Here is a 20,073-nt window from a genome sequence, read left to right as displayed (position 1 = left end):
AAATTAATATGATACGTATTACTTTTTAAGATCGGTTTCATTATTATATATCATATCATAAGGTGGCAAACGAGCAAACGGCCACCTGGATTCGCCGAAATAGCGAGGCGACCGTTGCCCATAGACATCCGCAAATGCAGATGCATTGCCTACCTTTAATCAAGGGAGATGGGGACGCACAGAAAGAGGATATTTCTCCTTCCTATGGCCTCCTCTTCCGCCAAATCCACTTCCCCTCCCCATCCTTTCCTAATAAGAAAAGGGTGGGAAGGGAAAGAGGACTAAAATTAGGCCTCCGGTAGGTACCACACTCATCAGACGAAACGCGGAACTCATTTAATTTTTATCTACATAACAATAGTATTACAGAATTGTAAATGAACCGAGTTTTAAATTCTAAAGTTAACTTGAACATTCCACAAAAAAATAAAGACCTCTATTATTTACAAGAAATGTTAAAAATCTATTACTACATTTCTGAAATTAACAATCATACATCGTATTATTTTCTTTAGCTCCACAAGTTCCGCCAATCTTGATAAGGTTTTATTTCAATTGCTAGACATTTATCGTCTCGAAATATATTTCTCGCAGTCCCACATTCGAGTGTGAACCTTCATCGAAGTAAATAAAATACCGAATGTCAACATATGTGTAAGATTGGAAAATGGTCTCGAAATCTTATATATATAAAAGAAAGTTGTGTTAGTTACACCATTTATAACTCAAGAACGGCTGAATCGATTTGACTGAAAATTGGTGGGCAGGTAGCTTAGAACCAGGAAACGGACATAGGATAATTTTTACCCCGTTTTCTATTTTTTTATTCCGTGCGGACGGAGTCGCGGGTAAAAGCTAGTAGGAAATATATCGAAGTTACAATGAATCAGATCGCGTGAACAATCTCTGGTGTAGCAAACAAATGTTCAATTTTGAATTGTTTTATTACTATTATGCTAAAATTAAAACATTGTTGGATGCGGAAGGCGGAGGACCGCGTACGTATGGTAGGCATTGGGAAAGGCCTATGCCCAGCAGTGGACAGATAACGGCTGTTGATGATGATGATGATACTAAAATTCCACTTGTGATTGTGTAGATTTTCCATACTTAATCTACATTTAGTGAAGACTGGAATTTGAATTCGTTTTTAGTTAAATCTCTAGAACGTAATCTCATTTAAGTTATTAACTTTGTCAGCTATGGTACCAATTTGAATAAAACTGGCGATAAAAATACTTTAAAATACTTAAGTATCCAATCACTAGACCTGTTGTAATATTAAATATTCTAGTAACCTATATGTAATGAAAATATGTCATATTATCCACATTTTAATCTTATCTCATTTTATTATATATGTATGGTTCGCCTTGACATGACAAAAACGGTAAAGGTCTGCATTATACGATCGATGTAATTAACCTAGAAATACCTTTCCCTTAATCATACGATCGTAAGTTTAATAAGTACTTCATAAATATCTAATTTACTAGCTGTCACCCGCGACTTCGTCTGCGCGGAATTAAAAAATAACTTAATATATGTATTCTTCCAGACTATGTTCTACATCTGTGCCAAATTTCATCAATATAAGTTCAGCCGCTGCGGACATACCCTCAAACAAACATAAATCTATTGGTCCATCCATCCAGCCATTTAAGCTTTCGCATTTACGATATTACTAAGATTTATCATAAGTACATTAATATATATGTCCTCTAATTTAAATAAAAAGTATATAGTATACTTTTTATTATATGATATTCGAGACTATGTTCTATATGGCATGGCACAGGACAAATTTTAAAAAGATTTGTTGTGCGGACTTATCAAGTAAAAATCAAAAAACCAAAACCTATTTATCCCGCGGTAACCGGATAATTTTTCAGGGTGAATATATTATTTGAGACTCCGTTCTTTACCTGTACTAAATACCAATAAGTTATGTTGAACCACTGCAGTTATAGAGTAAACATATAAAACCAAAACAAACATGTCCCACCAGAAACATACATATTTTCAGGAACATAGGTAGGGTAGGATAAGATGAAACTTGGAACTAATCTCTTAAGTACTAAATTGTTCCGAGCATAGGAAGTCATACGTAAAGAGATCCCTACTCTATATCTAAACTTTGTTAAACTTGGGCAAAGTTAAATAGACACGCTTGAAGTGTTAAGTTAGTAAATGTTCGCAATAGGTTCCCACTGACAGAACATTCGTGTAAAAACAATTTAAAAATAAACTAAAACATAAAAAATTAAATATAAGAAATAATAAATGAAAATAAAAAAAAAAACTTACAATTGGCTAGCATTGAGAAAATTTAAACAGCAAACTGTTCTGCGAATCCTGAAAAGAAACAAGAAAAAAAATATAAAATAAAATAAGTGATCTTAAAAACCAACGTAACATTATGGACTTTGTCACAGTGGAATAAAGCAGCATTTCGGTTAACATAAAGGATACAAATTAATATAGTGAAATTAGATTATGATTAAAATTTCCTTGTAATTCTAGAAAATAAACTATTTTAAAACTTAACCAAATAAATAAATTACAAATACATTGAGTACTTGCATAATGTTTATCGATATTTTCTGGATACTGGATCCAAGCTAAATTTAGAGTGGATTTTATCTTTCATCGTGGTGCGCGGCCATGCGTCCGGATGCGAGGGACATATTAAAAAGAAAAAGGAATGTAGTGTTGTAAACAGACAAGACGTTAAATATATCGATAAAAAATTTATTAAGAAAAGTTACGTAAAAATTCGAACAAATTCACATCTAAAACAAATTAAAACAAGGGTTAAAGAAAAAACTAAAAAACACACACTAAAAAAATAGTAAACACAGATGTTTGTTATAGTGTTTACTGATTAACTGCACGAAATAGAAAAATTTATAATAAAGTAATTTTTTTTATAATACAAAAAACATTATTTTTAAACAATCCATTGCGTAAAGGCCCAACTCTAAAGATACGCGAACCCTGTGCCGCCACTCCCGGATCGCCACATGTGACAGCGTAAAGAAACTTTGTCCGCTCTCAGACAAATAATCAGACAACATTCAAATAGGTATACATTCGTACGATAATTCTAAGAATAAACCAAAAATTAATAACATGCAAAAGATGTGTTGTGATGGTTTATTTTCTCCAAAGTTTAAACGCAGATTTTCGTTACATTATTTCGTTGTGGAAGATTTTGAATATCCCAATTTGTTCATATATTCGTTAATTATCTATTTTATTTTAATCTTATTATTCATTTGAAATTCCAAATCTTTTGAGTCAATTTCACTAACAATTTATTAAGTTTAATTCGAGCACAAAAGTTCGCAGCTAACAAACCACAAACGTATTGCGGCAAACGAGAAGTTTCAAGGACTTTTTCAATCGAATCTACAACCGCACGAAGACAGCGCCTGTGCAAATTTTAAGCGCAATTTTTTTTTTCACGAAGAACTGCTAAAGCTTTAGAAAACTAAAGCACGCGCTTTGAAGCAACTTTGCTTTTAGCTAACTTTAAAGTTCGTCTTTTACGTTCAATAACCTAACTCTTATTACAATTCAAGATATGTATGTTTTAAATTATATTGAAATATCCTTTGAGTATTAGCCATAACTGTCCTCCCTTATAGGTCCTAATGAAAAAAAGGGATGCTGTCAAAATGGACTTTTTATCCGTGCCAAAATTTTAAACACCACTAGAGAATAATTTCTACAATATAAAACTTATTAATAAAATAATTAAGTAATAAATTAAAAATATAATTATTTTACAAGTCGCAAAGATTACCTAATAAAATTTTTAATTAAAATTAATTGATTAGGCTCTTAAATTAATTACTGCGTTTCAATGTTGAGGCGTAAGAAGCAACGTTGTAAATTGATGAGCCGGCAGTTCCTACTCTTTTCATTTAAGAGGTTTATTTTAATGAAGCTATAAATGACAACCCGCCAAGGGATTTATTAGCCTGACAAATGAATAAACGATGGATGTTACAAACATACTACCGATTTTACGTTTTTATGTGGGAAAAAATGTCAAAGAGAATTTGAGGTCTTTTTCGAATTAAATTCGGTAAGTGGTCACACAATAATCGAAATTTAACCATAATTCTTAATCAAAGTATTTTTTTTTATTAAAAACTAGCTTTTACCCGCGACTCCGTCCGCGCGGAATAAAAAATGCATACAAGATTAAAAAGTTCCTATGTCCGTCGCCTAGTTCTAAGCTACCTCCCCATCAATTTTCAGCTATATCAGTTCGACCGATCTTGAGTTATAAATAGTGCAACACGACTTTCTTTTATATATTATATATATATATATATATATATATATATATATATATATATATTACTAGCTGTCGCCCGCGACTCCGTCCGCGCGCAGTTAAAAAAAAAATGAAAAATACCTAGATGTTGGCCGATTCTCAGAGCTACTGAATATGCTCACAAAATTTCATGAGAATCGGTCAAGCCGTTTCGGAGGAGTACGGGAACGAAAACTGTGACACGAGAATTTTATATATTAGATAAATATACAGATAAATTCAAAACTTATTTTTTAAACATTGTCTCTTCTTGAACAAGAAGCAACGATTTGCAAGTTATTCTGAAGCATATCCGGTTGTTAAAATAAAATTACATTAAAGCAACCTTATGTCTTTAAAAAAAGAGTTTAATTTACAATGCAAATAATATTGAGACAAATATATTAGTGAGGTTATTGGCGTCTCAATGGAGCTGCATTCTTAATAAGTACGATTCCGTTATTCGGTATAACCACAGCTGTCTTGATAAAACAGGTGAGACAGGCTTTTTGCATGTCGCATATATTTTTTAATTCAAAGATTGTTTTTTAAATAAGGCTATATACTTAATATAAAGATGACTTAGATCAAAAAAAAACTTGAGAGGTGTCAAGGGACACCCGGATGGAACGAAGTTCCTTTCGATTAATTAGTGAAGGAACCAATGTTTATTCTATGAATAAAAAACTTAAGTCTTCACAAGAAGTACATTTTATTTCTATGAATTTTCGTTATATATTGTCACGTCGTTGCCATGGTGAAGTAGCGCTCATTCGTCGTTAACATACTTACTATAGCAAACAGTGTCGTGACAACTTTTCGTAAGAATTTTTTCCGTCTAGCTCCCTTTCACAACGCGCGATAAGGAACTTCGTTCCAATTCGTTCCAATAATATAAATTACAATAGTAAAACATTAATAAATGCAGGAAGTACAGCAATAAAGTCAATTACTAACGTACATTCCATCTTAGCCGTGATATGATTCATCTACATTTCTTTGTTCAATGCGTCATATGCGCTGTTTCATCATTAAATCTGGTTCTTGATATGCTTTGATTCATAAAGACCATTTTACTTAAGGCAATACAGGGAATGCTTGATGCTGTCCGTGTGGAGCGACCCTTACTGCCTTAAGTTACCATAAGAAAAGTTGTTATCTAACAAGTGTTAGGATTTTCTCTCTCTTCGCACTTTTTTATCTTTTCTCTTATATTGATTACTGGTTTATTGGCAGGAAAAGCCATAAAAATATTATTTTTTTGTTTTGGAACGAATTTATAAAATACTAGCTGTCGCCCGCGACTCCGTCCGCGCGCAGTTAAAAAAAATGAAAAATAGATGTTGGCCGATTCTCAGACCTACTGAATATGCTCACAAAATATCATGAGAATCGGTCAAGCCGTTTCGGAGGAGTACGGGAACGAAAACTGTGACACGAGAATTTTATATATTAGACTAGCTGTCGCCCGCGACTTCGTCCGCGCGCAGTTAAAAAAAAAACTTAATAGGGGTATGAAAAATAGATGTTGGCCGATTCTCAGACCTACTCAATATGCTGACAAAATTTCATAAAAATCGGTCAAGCCGTTTCGGAGGAGTACGTACGGGAACGAAAACTGTGACACGAGAATTTTATATATTAGATTACGAAAGTGTGACATCGAAGTTAATTGTGATACTAAAAAGAAACAATTATATCGTGTGCTTATTTGTAAAATGCGTACTTTTAACAACCGTATTCTAGCAATTGTTTGATACCTCCCACGGTTTTACTTCGCTCGAAAGTGAAGTGAAATGAATCACATACACCTCTACAAGTCTCGTAAGTTTATGTGACAGATAATATTTCGATCTTTAAACGTGTTATTTAGATGTTTGGAAACTATCATAGACAATTTAAGTAAAAGACAAAATATTTAAGTACTAGCTTTAACCCGCGACTCCGTCCGCGCGGAATAAGAAAATAGAAAACGGGGTAAAAATTATCCTATATCCGTTTCCTGGTTCTAAGCTTCCTGCCCACCAATGTTCAGTCAAATCGATTCAGCCGTTCTTGAGTTATAAATAGTGTAACTAACACGACTTTCTTTTATATATATAGATTAGATAGAATTTATTATTTTCGTAATAAGTATGATATGTGTTCTTCCAGAATATGTTCTACATCTGTGCCAAATTTTATCAAAATCCGTTAAGCCGTTCCGGAGATACCTTCTAACAAATAATCATCCATCTAAACTTTCGCATTTATAATATTAGTAAGATAGGATAGACATCATTTTTGTACGATTGTAGCATTAGAATCTTGCAGTTACCTAGTTCAATTTTATATATAAATCTGCATCCTTATTTGATAACGGTCAATCGTAACTATGTGGCACCACACTGACCGGTGCTCTTTATACGGACAATCAATTACAATCTTCGCAGTTACGATTATCGAACGAGTTATCTCATACCGTTATAACAGTTACAGAAGACGTTATAGTTTAATCACCAGTTTACGTGTGTAGAAAAACTATTAAAGATTAAAAAAAATTTGGAAACGATTTTTGTTTTTTTTTTCAATATCGCCAGTCTGTTTCAATTGCCGAAGAACTTGAACAATAATTTTGTATTTGTTTCTTTAAATAGAATGTAGAACTAACTTGAGATGATAAACGAGAGGTTGCAATATGTTTTATACAAGTTTCTCAGCAGTGGAAACTCGCAAAATACCAATAAATAAATCCTCACACAGATGTCACGGCTGCTTGTAATAATCAAATCACATTTTATGGTCTTCGGAAACGCTATTAATTTTCCTCGCTACGTGTTCGATAGTAACATGTTACATACATAAATTGAATTATGAATCTTACGCAAGAAATCGCTTCCAATCGTAGTCGTTAAATATGAGAAGCTGTATTTACTACAGTCTCAAAAACTCATGTCTAATAATTTTATTTCCTAAAGATCACCACCATTTTCAATACCGATGTGTATTTTAAAAAACATTCCGTTACATCTGTTTTTGAAGAAAAGATGGCGTTGACAATTTGAGCAGAATTTTCGGTAGCAATGTAAAAGTATCTTCTGTGGTATGATTTAAAAAATAAAACAATGGAATGTATTGTTTTGCTTCGTCAGTATATGTCAAGTGGCTTACCATTGCCACTTTAACACATTGTGAAGAGATCTTAAGTGTTTTAACGTGCTTTATAACATTTCTATTTCTAGCGACACACAATTAAAAAAAACTATTTTTAATCAAGGCTAACATATGACTCTTATTCCATTTGAAAACATGTTTTGGCAGTAGAAACCTAAGCTAATAAAGTTAAATATAAACGGCTAAAACAATTACGTATATGTCCGGTGTCAGCACCGACTAGTTTAATAAAAAGTCTAATACCAGTTCCACTCACCCTGATGAAGGGCCCCATGGGCTCTAAACTAGTCGGTGCCGACACCGGACAAATATACGTGAGTTTTTAAGCCGTTTATATATTAGTTTACGATAATGTCTCACGAAAATTTGAATAACCTAAGCAATTCATGACCATGGGATCGTTTTAATTTAATAATTATTAGTAATTTTTATCCCTTGTATACCCAAGCACCTTTTCATCACTTTCCACTCACAAAAAGCTTACCTTTATTACGCGTTCGTTTTAACGCAAACGTAAGCCTTTTTATCGAGGGGTTGTGAATTTCGTAATACGTTACATAAGCCAAAATATATCACTTAAGGCAACATTTAATATAAAGGTATGAGATATTGATCTTTTTTTATTAAAAAAACTAGCTTTTGCCTGCGACTCAGTCCGTGCGGTTTTATAAAAATATTTTGGAACGAAGTTCCTTATCGCGCGTTGTGAAAGGGGGCTAGACGGAAAAAATTCTTACGAAAAGTTGTCACGACACTTTTTGCTATAGTAAGTATGTTAACGACGAATGAGCGCTACTTCACCATGGCAACGACGTGACAATATATAACGAAAATTCATAGAAATAAAATGTACTTCTTGTGAAGACTTAAGTTTTTTATTCATAGAATAAACATTGGTTCCTTCACTAATTAATAGAAAGGAACTTCGTTCCATCCGGGTGTCCCTTGACACCTCTCAAGTTTTTGTTATATCTGCCTAATGTTCTTCCAAACTGTGTTCTACATCTATCCCAAGTATCATCAAGACCCGTGAACCGTAGCGGAGATACTTTCAATCAAACATCCATCCATCAATCTAATCTTTCGCATTTACCTATAATATTAGTAAGATATGTTATTCCGCTATTTCTCTCCACTTGACCAAAATAACACAATTGACAATAAAAAAGCTAAGATTAATAAAAACGTTATCTCATACACTTAACACAGTTCAATGCGTGTTATTATCCAGGATAAAATGATATTAATTATATGTAAATAACTCGTTAATTAACATTTCGATAACCATGTTTAGAATGGTCTTATAAAACCAACTTTTTTTAATGATAAAACACAATTTATTTAGTCAAAAACAGAAAATGACAAATAGCTTCTTATGCCTTTACAATTTCATTTATTTTATACAACAGATTATATTTACTTGTAATATGGGAACTTGTATATACTTGTGATGCAATAGAATTAGGATTTAAACTTCATTAAAATGTCGTACAATAATGAAGTTGATGAAACTATCAGAAAATCAAATCGATATACCTATACATGTTCCATTTTCATTATTAGGTCTTTAACATCGGAAATCTAATTTATAAACCACTAGCCATCGCCCGCGACTCCGTCCGCGCGCTGTTAAAAAAATACATATTAAGTAGTGTATTCTTAGTAGTGTGTTCTTCCAGATTATGACCTACATCAATGTCAAATTTCATAGAGATCCGTTGAGCGGTTTTGGAGATACCTTGAAACAAACATCCATCCATTGAAACATTCACATTTATAATATATATTACTAAAATAAGATTACTGACTTTTGTATTGCTTTATCATTATATGAAGTTTTACATTTCACATTGAATTAATTAATCTATTAATTGTATAAAAATTATTATGTAAAAAAAAACCTTTTATTGTATCTTTTTTAGTGGAATAAAACTTCATAGGTACTTATAGCTTTTCGCAGTGTTACAATTTGATAAATAATATGTTGAGATGCGAAGTAATACGATAACATACATGCTTTTTTTTTAGTAATTGGTGACATACGTACAAGTGGTCACTTGAAAATAACGCGCCAAAATAGCGGAGTGACCGTTATTCATGGACAACTGCATTTGCAGAAGCAGCCTACCTTTGATTAACAGAAGAGGCCACACAGAAAGAGGATTATTACGCGGAATTACTTCTACTTCAGGCCTGACTTCTGTATATTTCACTGGTCTCTCTCATTAGTGCAAAGCATATTGCGGGCTCTGTTACTGTTAAAAAGTAGGTATGTGCGTATTTATGTAAAAAATGTTGTGGCCGTATCTAAAATACCAAGACACCTACACTGAATTTTTATTTTTAAATCGTAGCATCTAGAAATCTAGATATATAAAGGCGTGGGTATTATAAAGATATGAAATAAATAGCATCTAAAAATAACTAAAACGTTCGTTGGTTACGAAATATGGTACACACAGGCGTGTGCCAGAGAATTTATAATAGCATGGACAGGGGACCGATCATAAAAGCTATAGTGACGTATCTATGAAAACATCACTTCATAAATATTTTGATTCAGGTAAAAACTTTGTTAGGTACTTAATTTAATTTAAACTTGCAAGTTATATATTACAAGTATATAACGTTCTATAGGTAAAAATTACATATATTATTAGATGGCGAAATAGTCATATTCATATAAATTAATATTTTAATCTTACTAATAAATGCGAATGTTTGGATGGATGTTTGAAGGTATCTCCGGAACGGATGAACGGATTTTGATGTAGTTTGGCATAGAGACAGAGCATAGTCTGGAAGAACACATAGACTACTAATTACTTTTTTCTCGCGCTAACGGAATCGCGAGCGACAACTATTATGTACCTAAGTACCTACTATAAATTATTCAAATTAGAAAATTATGGAATTAATTATTAAAAAGTCTATTAGTCCACAACGATTTTATTGAAATAAAATATTTTAGACAAAACAATGATTTTAATAATTTTATCGCAAGTCATAACAAACGGACATCACTACATTATTAATATTAATAACATACACAACACCGATCCATTGGTGATTTAACATAAAACAACACCTCATTATACTCGTATGACTCAGTCGTTTTTGCACTGCTCAAAACAAACACATAACCGCATTCTAGCTGCAGAAAAATTAATCTAAATTTTGTAAATTAACTAACTAACTCGACATACCTTGTCTCAACTATAAATATTGAATTCAAATGTTCCACATTTTCTATTTTTGTTTAATAAAAACCTTCTCCTGTCAATAATAAACACAACAAAAAAAGTAAATTTGTTCCATTCGTTCATGCGTGATGCGATAACCAAGAGAAATACAAATCCATTTTTATATAGTTAGACAATGTTGTGAAATAAAATAATTTAAAAATGCACGGCACACGGCAGGAGTAGGCAAGTCGGGTAGAGGACTCTTGTTTTCAACGTGCCAAAACAAATGTAGTATTTTTAAAAGCAACAACCGCGAATTTTCACTGTCGAAACATCCGTACAAAAAATAGTCATCTGTCTTTTTTAAAATAAATAAGTGGGATGGAAACATGTTTTTAATTCCTCAGTCCAGTATTTGTTTGAGGAAAACAACAATTTGTGTCTAATTAAACTAAAACAAAGACTAAAATATCCTTAGTTAGCCTTGCATGTGACCAGTGATTTTCCTTATAATTTTGTAATGGCGGCTCTACATTGCCGCGAAGCTTCCCGAACAAGCGTGAACGTGAATGTGGATGGTTTTTGTGTTCGCGTGTGTTCGCACTCGTTCACGCCTTGTTCTCCGATCAGAGTCGGTATTTTGCCCCGCGTTTGAGTTCGCGTAGCATTCGCCGCTAACTAATCCACATTCACGGTCTCATGACAGTCTATTTATTTTTATTTTATTGAATTATTATAATGATTTTAAGTTAATACTATAATTAATACTATAATTAAAGAATACTTTCTAATAGGCGCCTTAAATATTAATAGGAAAACTAAATGTTTTTTTCTTTTTTTTACAACTTTTTCATATTTGTTAGGATAAAAATGCATGACCTTATAACTGCAGGCGTAAATCCACAACCATAAGAAGTAACAACTAGAAAATATATATCAGTATAAATCTACCTTAACAAAGCACATTGTACGGACGTGGCGGGTTCGTGGCCATATAAAATTCTAGCACCGAGAATGAAATATTAATGCTCCGGGCACTGTACTAGCTTATGATAATTTCACACAAGGGCAGAACAGTAAAGCAGAACAGAAGAATAGCAGTATTTCTATTGTTTGTAAAACTTCTAGCAATGTTATAAGCAAATTAACAGTGGTAGACGCCAGCAACAACAACTTCAGTTGCACGAATTGGCCGTCTCGCCCGGTGAAATACCACGACCACACAGAAGACAGGCGTGAAGTGGAAGCAATTCTGCGTTTCGTCTGATGAGTGTGGTACCGGAGGCTTAATTTTAGTCGTCTTCCTCTTCACACCCTATCCTTATTACGAAAGGATGGGAAGGGGAAGTGGATTTGGTGAAAGAGGGAACGCATAGGAAGGGGAAATATCCTCTTTCTGTGCGTCCCCTTCTCCGTTGATTAAAGGTAGGCAACGCATCTGCATTTGGGGATGTCTATGGGCAACGGTCGCCTCGCTATTTCGGCGAATCCAGGTGACCGTTTGCTCGTTTGCCACCGTTTGATATAAAAAAAATACTTGTACAAACACATTTCAATCTCTTTCACTATCTTTAACAATACAGAGACAACAAACACAGAGTGTTAAAACAGCACTATTTTTTTCTTGACTTGTATGGTCAAATAATAGCAGTACTGCACTATCCTACTTCTCTGCCATAATTTTCTACCCTTGTGTGAAACTAGCATTATACATCAAGCCAAGCGACAGTTTACAACATTGTATGTTACCAAGTCATAATATTAATATGACGTACAGTTGTATGTAGACTATATGTTGGACTGTAGTCTATGCTAACAATAGTTCAACAGATTAAAAAAACATATCATATTAGTACAATATAAATTCTCTTCTAGGTCAGTAGGGTAATTCATATTCGTAGAAAATGAAGTTTACGTCACATAGTACAATAGTGTTTTTAAAAGTAATGAAAATAACAACACCTGTATTTTCACCAGAAATATGTAAAAAAACTGATAAAACATGTGCGTGGATTTATGCAAATTTATGCATATGTTCGATAATTGAGCCGCTCAGTGCACACATCGATTAACTCCACTTTTTGAAAAATCTTAAATTTAAGTGTCAAAGCCCTTGGTATAGTCATAACTTTTTATATTTATAATAACTTTCCTGAATAATAAAGATTAGCACCGTTAAATGGCAAATTTTTTTTGGCCATTGAATAATAAGTAATTTATTTCAGAAGCCATTTCGATTAACTCCATACTCTAATGTAAATCGTTTCGGTAACACTGTATCTGTTCTGGCCGTGCATCGACGCTTATTTGTTTTTAAACAGCGGAAGATACTCTCTCCCTCTCAATAATATTCGTAACAAAATCGCATCGGTAAACAGATAAAAATAAGCGCAATGCAAACGGTAGTTAGTATAGCAGTGATCTCGCACGCTGAATGTTATTCTCTACTTCTTAGTCTTTCCAACATTACTCCCAGATTGATTTTTAACGAAATAAATATTATACCGTTATAATCAAGATGAGTGAGACTAATAATGTGAGTGAGGAAAGCACTCACATTATTAGTCTGATAGAGTGAGAAAGTATGATTCTTCAATACGATTTATCAACAGAAAGTCTGGTCCAAGACGTTTATCGTTTTCCTCGGATTCATCGGATTGCAACAGTACAAACCCAACAAACACATTGATTGGGAGGAAAAGAAGTCGTAATCCTGTTAATATTAATAAAAATGGAGAGACATGATGGACCTGCTAAAATTCATTCCTCCTGTTAAACACGATTACTATAAGAACTTGTCAACAAATCGAAATGGCGAATCCTCGCATACAGCTGATGAAGAAGACATTATTTATAATATTGCTGAATCATCCCAAAGAATAATGCCGCTAACATAAAACTGTTATGAATTAATTACAAAAATTATATTATAACAGAACTGCCAACATACATTTTTATGGAAAAGCTGTCATAAAAATGTATAATAACAAACTTTTTCTGTAGTGAAAAACTTAAAAATGCAAAGACTTAATTTAACTTTATTACTTTTTTCAGTTGCCAAATCGATTAACTCCACCAGTCACATAAAAACTGTAACATTACTGACGATTGTTTGTTGGTTATTCTTTCTTATTAATTTTATACACCGTTAGATGAAAGCTATATCTGCAATTATGCATTCTACATTATATATTTGAATTCATATTATCAGGGGAATTTTAAAAAACAATATACATTACATCATCGCGTTTCTCAACTTTTTGTTTTATGGAGTTAATCGATGTGTGCACTGAACGGCTCAATTATACCCCTTCGTATAACTTTAAGTTAAACCGGCTACACACCATCAGTTCGAATGAACGGTTGAAATGTACACTTTATACTTACATGTGACAGTTACTGTTCAAAGCTGTATGTATATAGCCGGCTTTACATTCGAGTTAAATTAACCAGTCATGAAATAATAATTGACTTTAATTTTATCCATACAAACACACTTCGTTCATTACACAAACAAAAATTTTTCTATAGACTTAACATCATGATTTACAAATCCGTAACGTACACTACTATACAATTATGGCTTCATCAAGCAACAAAGGTATCAACACAATAACGCTTACGTCACAAAGAATTGAATCGACAACCGTTGGGAACAGCTGTACACACACCTGCTTGACAGCTGGTTCCCTAAGGAACGCTTTTAAGTTTTTATAAGGCGCGTGGATACAAGGGGAATGTTGAAGACAAGCTTGCGATAAACCAGGCACAATAAACAAGACTAAATGTTACATTTCGCTGTTAGAAATTATAAAATGTTTGTAGTAGGTCTTACAAGCATGTAGTTTGAGTCTCTACTGTAAGACTTTGGTACTACTGTTGTGAGCTATACAAATCAATTGACCTACATTGATTGGTTATTTCAATTGGCATTCATAATCATTTCGTCATTGAATTGTATTAAAAAATGTACATAGTTTGCAAAAATAATCATATGAGTACCTAAACTTCATAGCTAGAACAACCTCACTAAAATACTTTCAGCAATTTTTTTTTAATTCCTTGCTAACTTAACACTTATCAAACAATCATTCCTTTTTACGTAATTCAATTAACGAGTTATTGAAGCTGATATAAATTGAGAAAATGCCCTAATTTTCGCAACAAATTTTGAAGCTATATTCAAAATCTACTAGTCTTCTAGTTATTTTAAAAAAACAAAAAAATGGGACCCATCTGCAAGCACTTCCTTTCGATTAAAATATTTTTTATCAAAATCGGACCACCAGGAGCGGAGATTCGCAGTAACACACATAAAAAAAATACAGTCGAAATGATAATGATATGATAACCTCCTTCTTTTTGAAGTCGGCTAAAAATGTATCTAAAGCTATAGTAATTCATTTTTATCCGACTCGAAGGATCGGAGTTAAAATTATTTCATATTTAATTAAAATTATTTTTTCCATTTACAGAAACTAGTGAGGTTTAACTACAAGTTCATTAAAGGGTATCAAGTCTAATTTTATTCACTAAATCGACAATATAAGGGGTGTTGTATGTGTCGGAATGCGAGGCTGTATTGTTGCGTACTCCCTACGTATGAATACTTAGGATTGTGACCTTGGCCTTAGTCCCATGCCATGCATAACTCAACACCCATAAATAATCGCATTCCGGACTTCTATAGAGTTCTATGAGCCTTGGCATATTTGTCAGCACAAGGTTATTTTAATGAAACATTTAATAGAACTTACTAGAACTTTCATGTCATTCTTAATTTGATTATTTTACGGCTAAACAGAGTTTGTTATTTTTTTTATTATGAGCATCGTAAGGAGATGGAAGTGTATGATGTTATTGCTACATTTGCTGTTCTTCAAGGATGACTACAAATATTCGTTTTAACTTCTATGTGATGTAATATACTTTTATTTTGCTAAAATCCCCGCATAATACGGCAAAGGAACGTCGTAAATGGCTTATAGTATTTGTAGTAATGGACTTTAAAGTGATTACGTCATGTTATGCTTTACAAGTGGCTTTCACAGCTTACCGTAGGTTTCTGAAACCAAAATCTCCGTTTAAAACATATTGATATCACTGTTTTTTTTTTCAAAGATAATGACAGGGATGACGATATGTTTTATACAGAGATTTTGGTATTAGAAACCAACGGTTAGTCCAAAGAAATATGACCTATAGTTATGACTAATATCTAGTAATAATGATGTATAAAATAAAAAAAAGAAAAGAAAAGATAGCGTAAAAAAATTATACGTTGAAAGTTATAAAAGTGTTCTATGGAAAAAATATATAATTCAAAGAGTAAGGAAAAACAAACTGTAAGAGGATTAAAAGTTGAAAGACTTCCTTATTTGTCGTTTTGCACAACATGTATATTTTTTAAGCCGTAAGCCGGCAAGAATTTGTTGTATTTATCATATTTTGTTCGACAGATATTATATGATATTTCTTTTTTATTTGTATCTATTTGTTTATCATTGTCCTATAAGACCGATATTTCCAATCCTTTTACTTTTATTTTTTATAATTTCACAGCTATAACATCCAATATGGTGCGGGTTCATGCACATTCATAATTGAAAACCCACTTTAGTTAAAAACGTCTAGCAATCGCAATAACCATGTTAAAAGATGCGTTATTATGTTACTATGGTATCGTATTACCAGATGCATTGAAGCAAAACGTGTATAGTATAAATACTGGTAGTTATAACAAGGTCAAGTCCTCCAGGTGTAGCGTGACCCGCCAATCGATCAGCTCCACCTTCACTCAACGACCTTCACAACTCAAAAAAACTCCTACGAATTTCCCTTTCAATACATTCAGTGCTTTGAATGGTTTTTGATAGACTGTTAACAAAACTAAATGCTGAATGTGAATTATATATTGTAGTTTAACTTTTTGTTTCATCTTTTTTATATATATTACTAGCTTTTACCCGCGACTTCGTGCGCGCGGAATAAAACACACAAGATAAAAAAGTTCATATGTCCATCTCCTAGTTCTAAGCTACCTCCCCATCAATTTTCAGCTAAATCAGTTCGACCTATCTTGAATTATAAATAGTGTAACTAACACGACTTTCTTTTATATATATAGATAGATAGATAAGTCATACAAGTTATAGTTGAAAAAACCGGCAGACTGATCATAATTCAAAGCCATTAGATAGTGGTTAAGAGTAATAAATAAATTTATTAGAACACACTAACATTAAGTTCAAAGTTAGTATACTCGTAGTAATAACTGATACGGGCGTTAGGATGGTCTATTTATACATCAAACGTATCTTTGTGTTCTTCCGGTAGTTTACTTAACACATTCACAACCACTAGCCTTTAGATGCTTTGCCTATCTCTAATCAGTGCACAGACGCACAGAAAGAAAATATGCATTCTCTCCTCAGTCAAATCAATGGTTGTAAATGCTTGGAAGGGGAAGACTAAAATTACAGCTCTGGCAGTGTAATTCACAGACCTGTGACTTCCCTTTCTGTTATCCAGAGTTCTGTGCGGTCGCCCTATTTGAATTCACTCCCTTTTAGCATAAACCTTCCTCTTTCAACATAATCCATCCATACTTTTTTCGGTCAATTTCGTTACTTTCTCGTTTATGTGTCCATTATCTCTCCGCACTCACAACTCTCGCGCTACAAGTTCTCTTCTATATCGTAGTGGCAGTGAACGTGTTAACCTTTGCTAGCAGTGTTATGTTCGTAACCGGCTTATTCATCCATAAACAGAGCGTATATTAACGCACCAATGATTCATGTAACGATTGTTAAACATCACCTTTTTTGTTTAGGTCTCAGTGGGCGCATGTCAGAAAACATCCGTATTTATTAAACACGATTGTTTGAGGAACTATAGCCGATTATACTTTTACTAGCTGTCGCCCGCGACTGCGTCCGCGCGGAATTAAAAAAAATAAGTAACCTATGTGTTCTTCCAGATGTTCTAAATTTGTGCCCAATTTCATTAAGATACATTGAGCCGTTCCGGAGATACCTTCAAACAAACATCCATCTAAACTTTCGCATTTATAACATTAGCAAGAAGTAAGATAGTAAGATGTATTACAGTGCCTATTTCTTCGATATTCGTATAACAAAATGTCTTATCTGTCATTAATTGCTAGGATAAATATATGGAAGTACTAGAAAGAATACAAGATGACGATTTTCCTATCTTTTAGCACAACGAGTATACATTTTGTTTGTTATATTTACTCAGATACACGTACACACAAACACTTATTACTTTTAATATTAATACAGTAAGTGGCTTTTATTATATAATAATATAGTTCCTTTATTATATAAAATATAACCTGAGATAAAGTTGCAAAATTTTATTACATTGTATCATAGAACGACGCTTTCGTTTTTTTCCTGCAAACAACCAAGTCCGTAGACAAAGAAAATCAAAAAGTTTCCCCTCGAAGATGCGAAATGTTATTTTCTTTATGGTAACGTTACTAAGTTTTTCATAAGACGGGCTTTTAATATTATTCAAAAAAAATTATGTTCAAGAATCTTAATCTGCACTAGAAAAATATCAAACGAAATAAAAAACGGATTTTAAATTAAATTAAAAAGAAATTACAAGAAATAAGAGTGAGAATTTTAACGAATTTTTCTTTTCATAATTATTATTATCATCTCCATGTCCTTCCATACAACTCATCCAATCATCAACCTTTCATACAATCAATTATACTTTCAATTTCTTTTATCACATCTTAGTGTGATAATCACGACAAAAACGACCACCGTACTGTTGGTAAATGTGATTCGTAGGTAATCTATCGTCTGTTATGCTTTTCGTTTTTGGGACAGCATCACCAGCCATCCTTAGCGCCATCTGCAGTAATTTTCTACAACTAGGTACGCTCTTCAGCTAGACTTTCCGAGTTAGAACTACTTGGCAGACGATAAACATCTAATCTAGGGACAAATAAAGACGTCTACTTTGTTCTCTCAGCGGTCAATGAAAAAAATACACTTATTAACCCGCCATTATATTATTCTATAACTAGCTTTTACCCGCGACTCCGTCCGCGCAGAGTAAAAAATAGAAAACGGGGTAAAAATTATCCTATGTCCGTTTCCTGGTTCTAAGCTACCTCAGTCAATTTTCAGCTAAATCAGTTCGACCGATCTTGAGTTATAAATAGTGTAACTAACACGACTTTCTTTTATATATATGTAGATATCAATTTTTTAATATATTACCTACTAAACTCGGCACTGTACGTAACCTATAGTGACTAATATTTTATCATATTGGTATTCTTAGAAAGGACGCAACATGTTTTAATTCTTTTAATTTATAAGATTTTATTCTACCTACTGTAAATAAACATTAATATAAAACGCCAATGGAGTGCACCGAGCGTGTTGTTAACGAACTTTCAGCAATTAATGTTAATTAAAACATAGCGTCGGACCACTTAGCTGATAAATTGTGAATGAAACTTCTTACCACATAACAGAATGCAAACATATACCGCCAGTTTATTAGATGAATTTTCACATATAAATGAAGAACCTAGACCTTTTGAGCCTTGATTTATTGATTCATTTATTAAAAATATAAGCAATATTATGTTAATTACTACGCCTAACATACATTAGTAACTAACACTCTGAATAAATATGTCTCGTCATAATATATTCAATTAAATTTGTCATGAAAATATTAAAAAATACATACAGCTACTGGATACATGGCATTCATTCAGCACACATTGGTAGATAATCCACGACTCCAATTCAATCATAGTGGACGCAGTCATTTTCCTCACAAAAATATAAATCTTTTTCACAGTCAATAAATTAATGTTTCAGAGTTTTCATATATTTCACTTGAAGTTTTCGCAAATTATTTAAAGTTTTATTTAAAACCTTATAAATCACCGTATTCCAGTCAATATTAAGGATATTACTACTTGTAAATAAACGCGCACATGGAACACAATGTTTTGTTACCGCCCACGTTCGTAAGTTTCTGAGCTATGATTCAATTCAGCTTTCGTATTAGCTCCTACAGAGCTATGATATGAACTGTATGTTATGTTGTGCCCAGCTGAAATCGGCAATAGAAATGTTGCCAGTTAATATGTTTAATTTGCAGGAATATAAAAAAAGAAAACTATATTTGCAGTTTTTCGGCTAGCTAGCTATTATAAATCGTATTAGTGGTACGAAAAAGGACATGAACCTTTTTCCATCTAACTATGAATTATATTATGAAAAAGAATTCAAATAGAAAACTGTATTCTTTGATATGATCTTGAGTTAAAGTTGAATTAAATTGAAAAATTGCTTAAGTTCTTTAAAGTGTGAAAAATCTACATCATTAACTTGCACTTTTATGAGA

General features: G+C 32.8%; 1 protein-coding gene across 2 annotated transcripts in view; it reads right to left on the bottom strand.

The window, feature by feature from the left end:
* LOC106710012 (tumor necrosis factor alpha-induced protein 8-like protein) overlaps nucleotides 1–19,739 on the bottom strand; it is a 36,355-nt gene extending 16,616 nt beyond the window's left edge. Inside the window, exons 1-2 of one of the 2 annotated variants that reach the window (XM_045682838.1) lie at nucleotides 19,408–19,486; nucleotides 2,308–2,355 (exon numbers count right to left, since the gene is read on the bottom strand). Coding sequence is in view for 1 of the 2 variants with exons in the window: in XM_014501954.2 (XP_014357440.1) it covers nucleotides 19,408–19,489 (82 nt within the window). In the remaining variant the exon portion in view is untranslated. Of the gene's footprint in view, nucleotides 1–2,307; nucleotides 2,356–19,407 lie in introns of both variants that reach the window. The other variant, XM_014501954.2, reaches the window with a different exon arrangement.
* Between the last annotated feature and the right edge of the window lie 334 nt (nucleotides 19,740–20,073).

This window comes from Papilio machaon, chromosome 20 (genome assembly GCF_912999745.1).
Source record: "Papilio machaon chromosome 20, ilPapMach1.1, whole genome shotgun sequence".
NCBI lineage: Eukaryota > Metazoa > Arthropoda > Insecta > Lepidoptera > Papilionidae > Papilio > Papilio machaon.
Note: the sequence above shows the minus strand (reverse complement) of the source record. Positions and strands in the feature narration are given on the sequence as shown.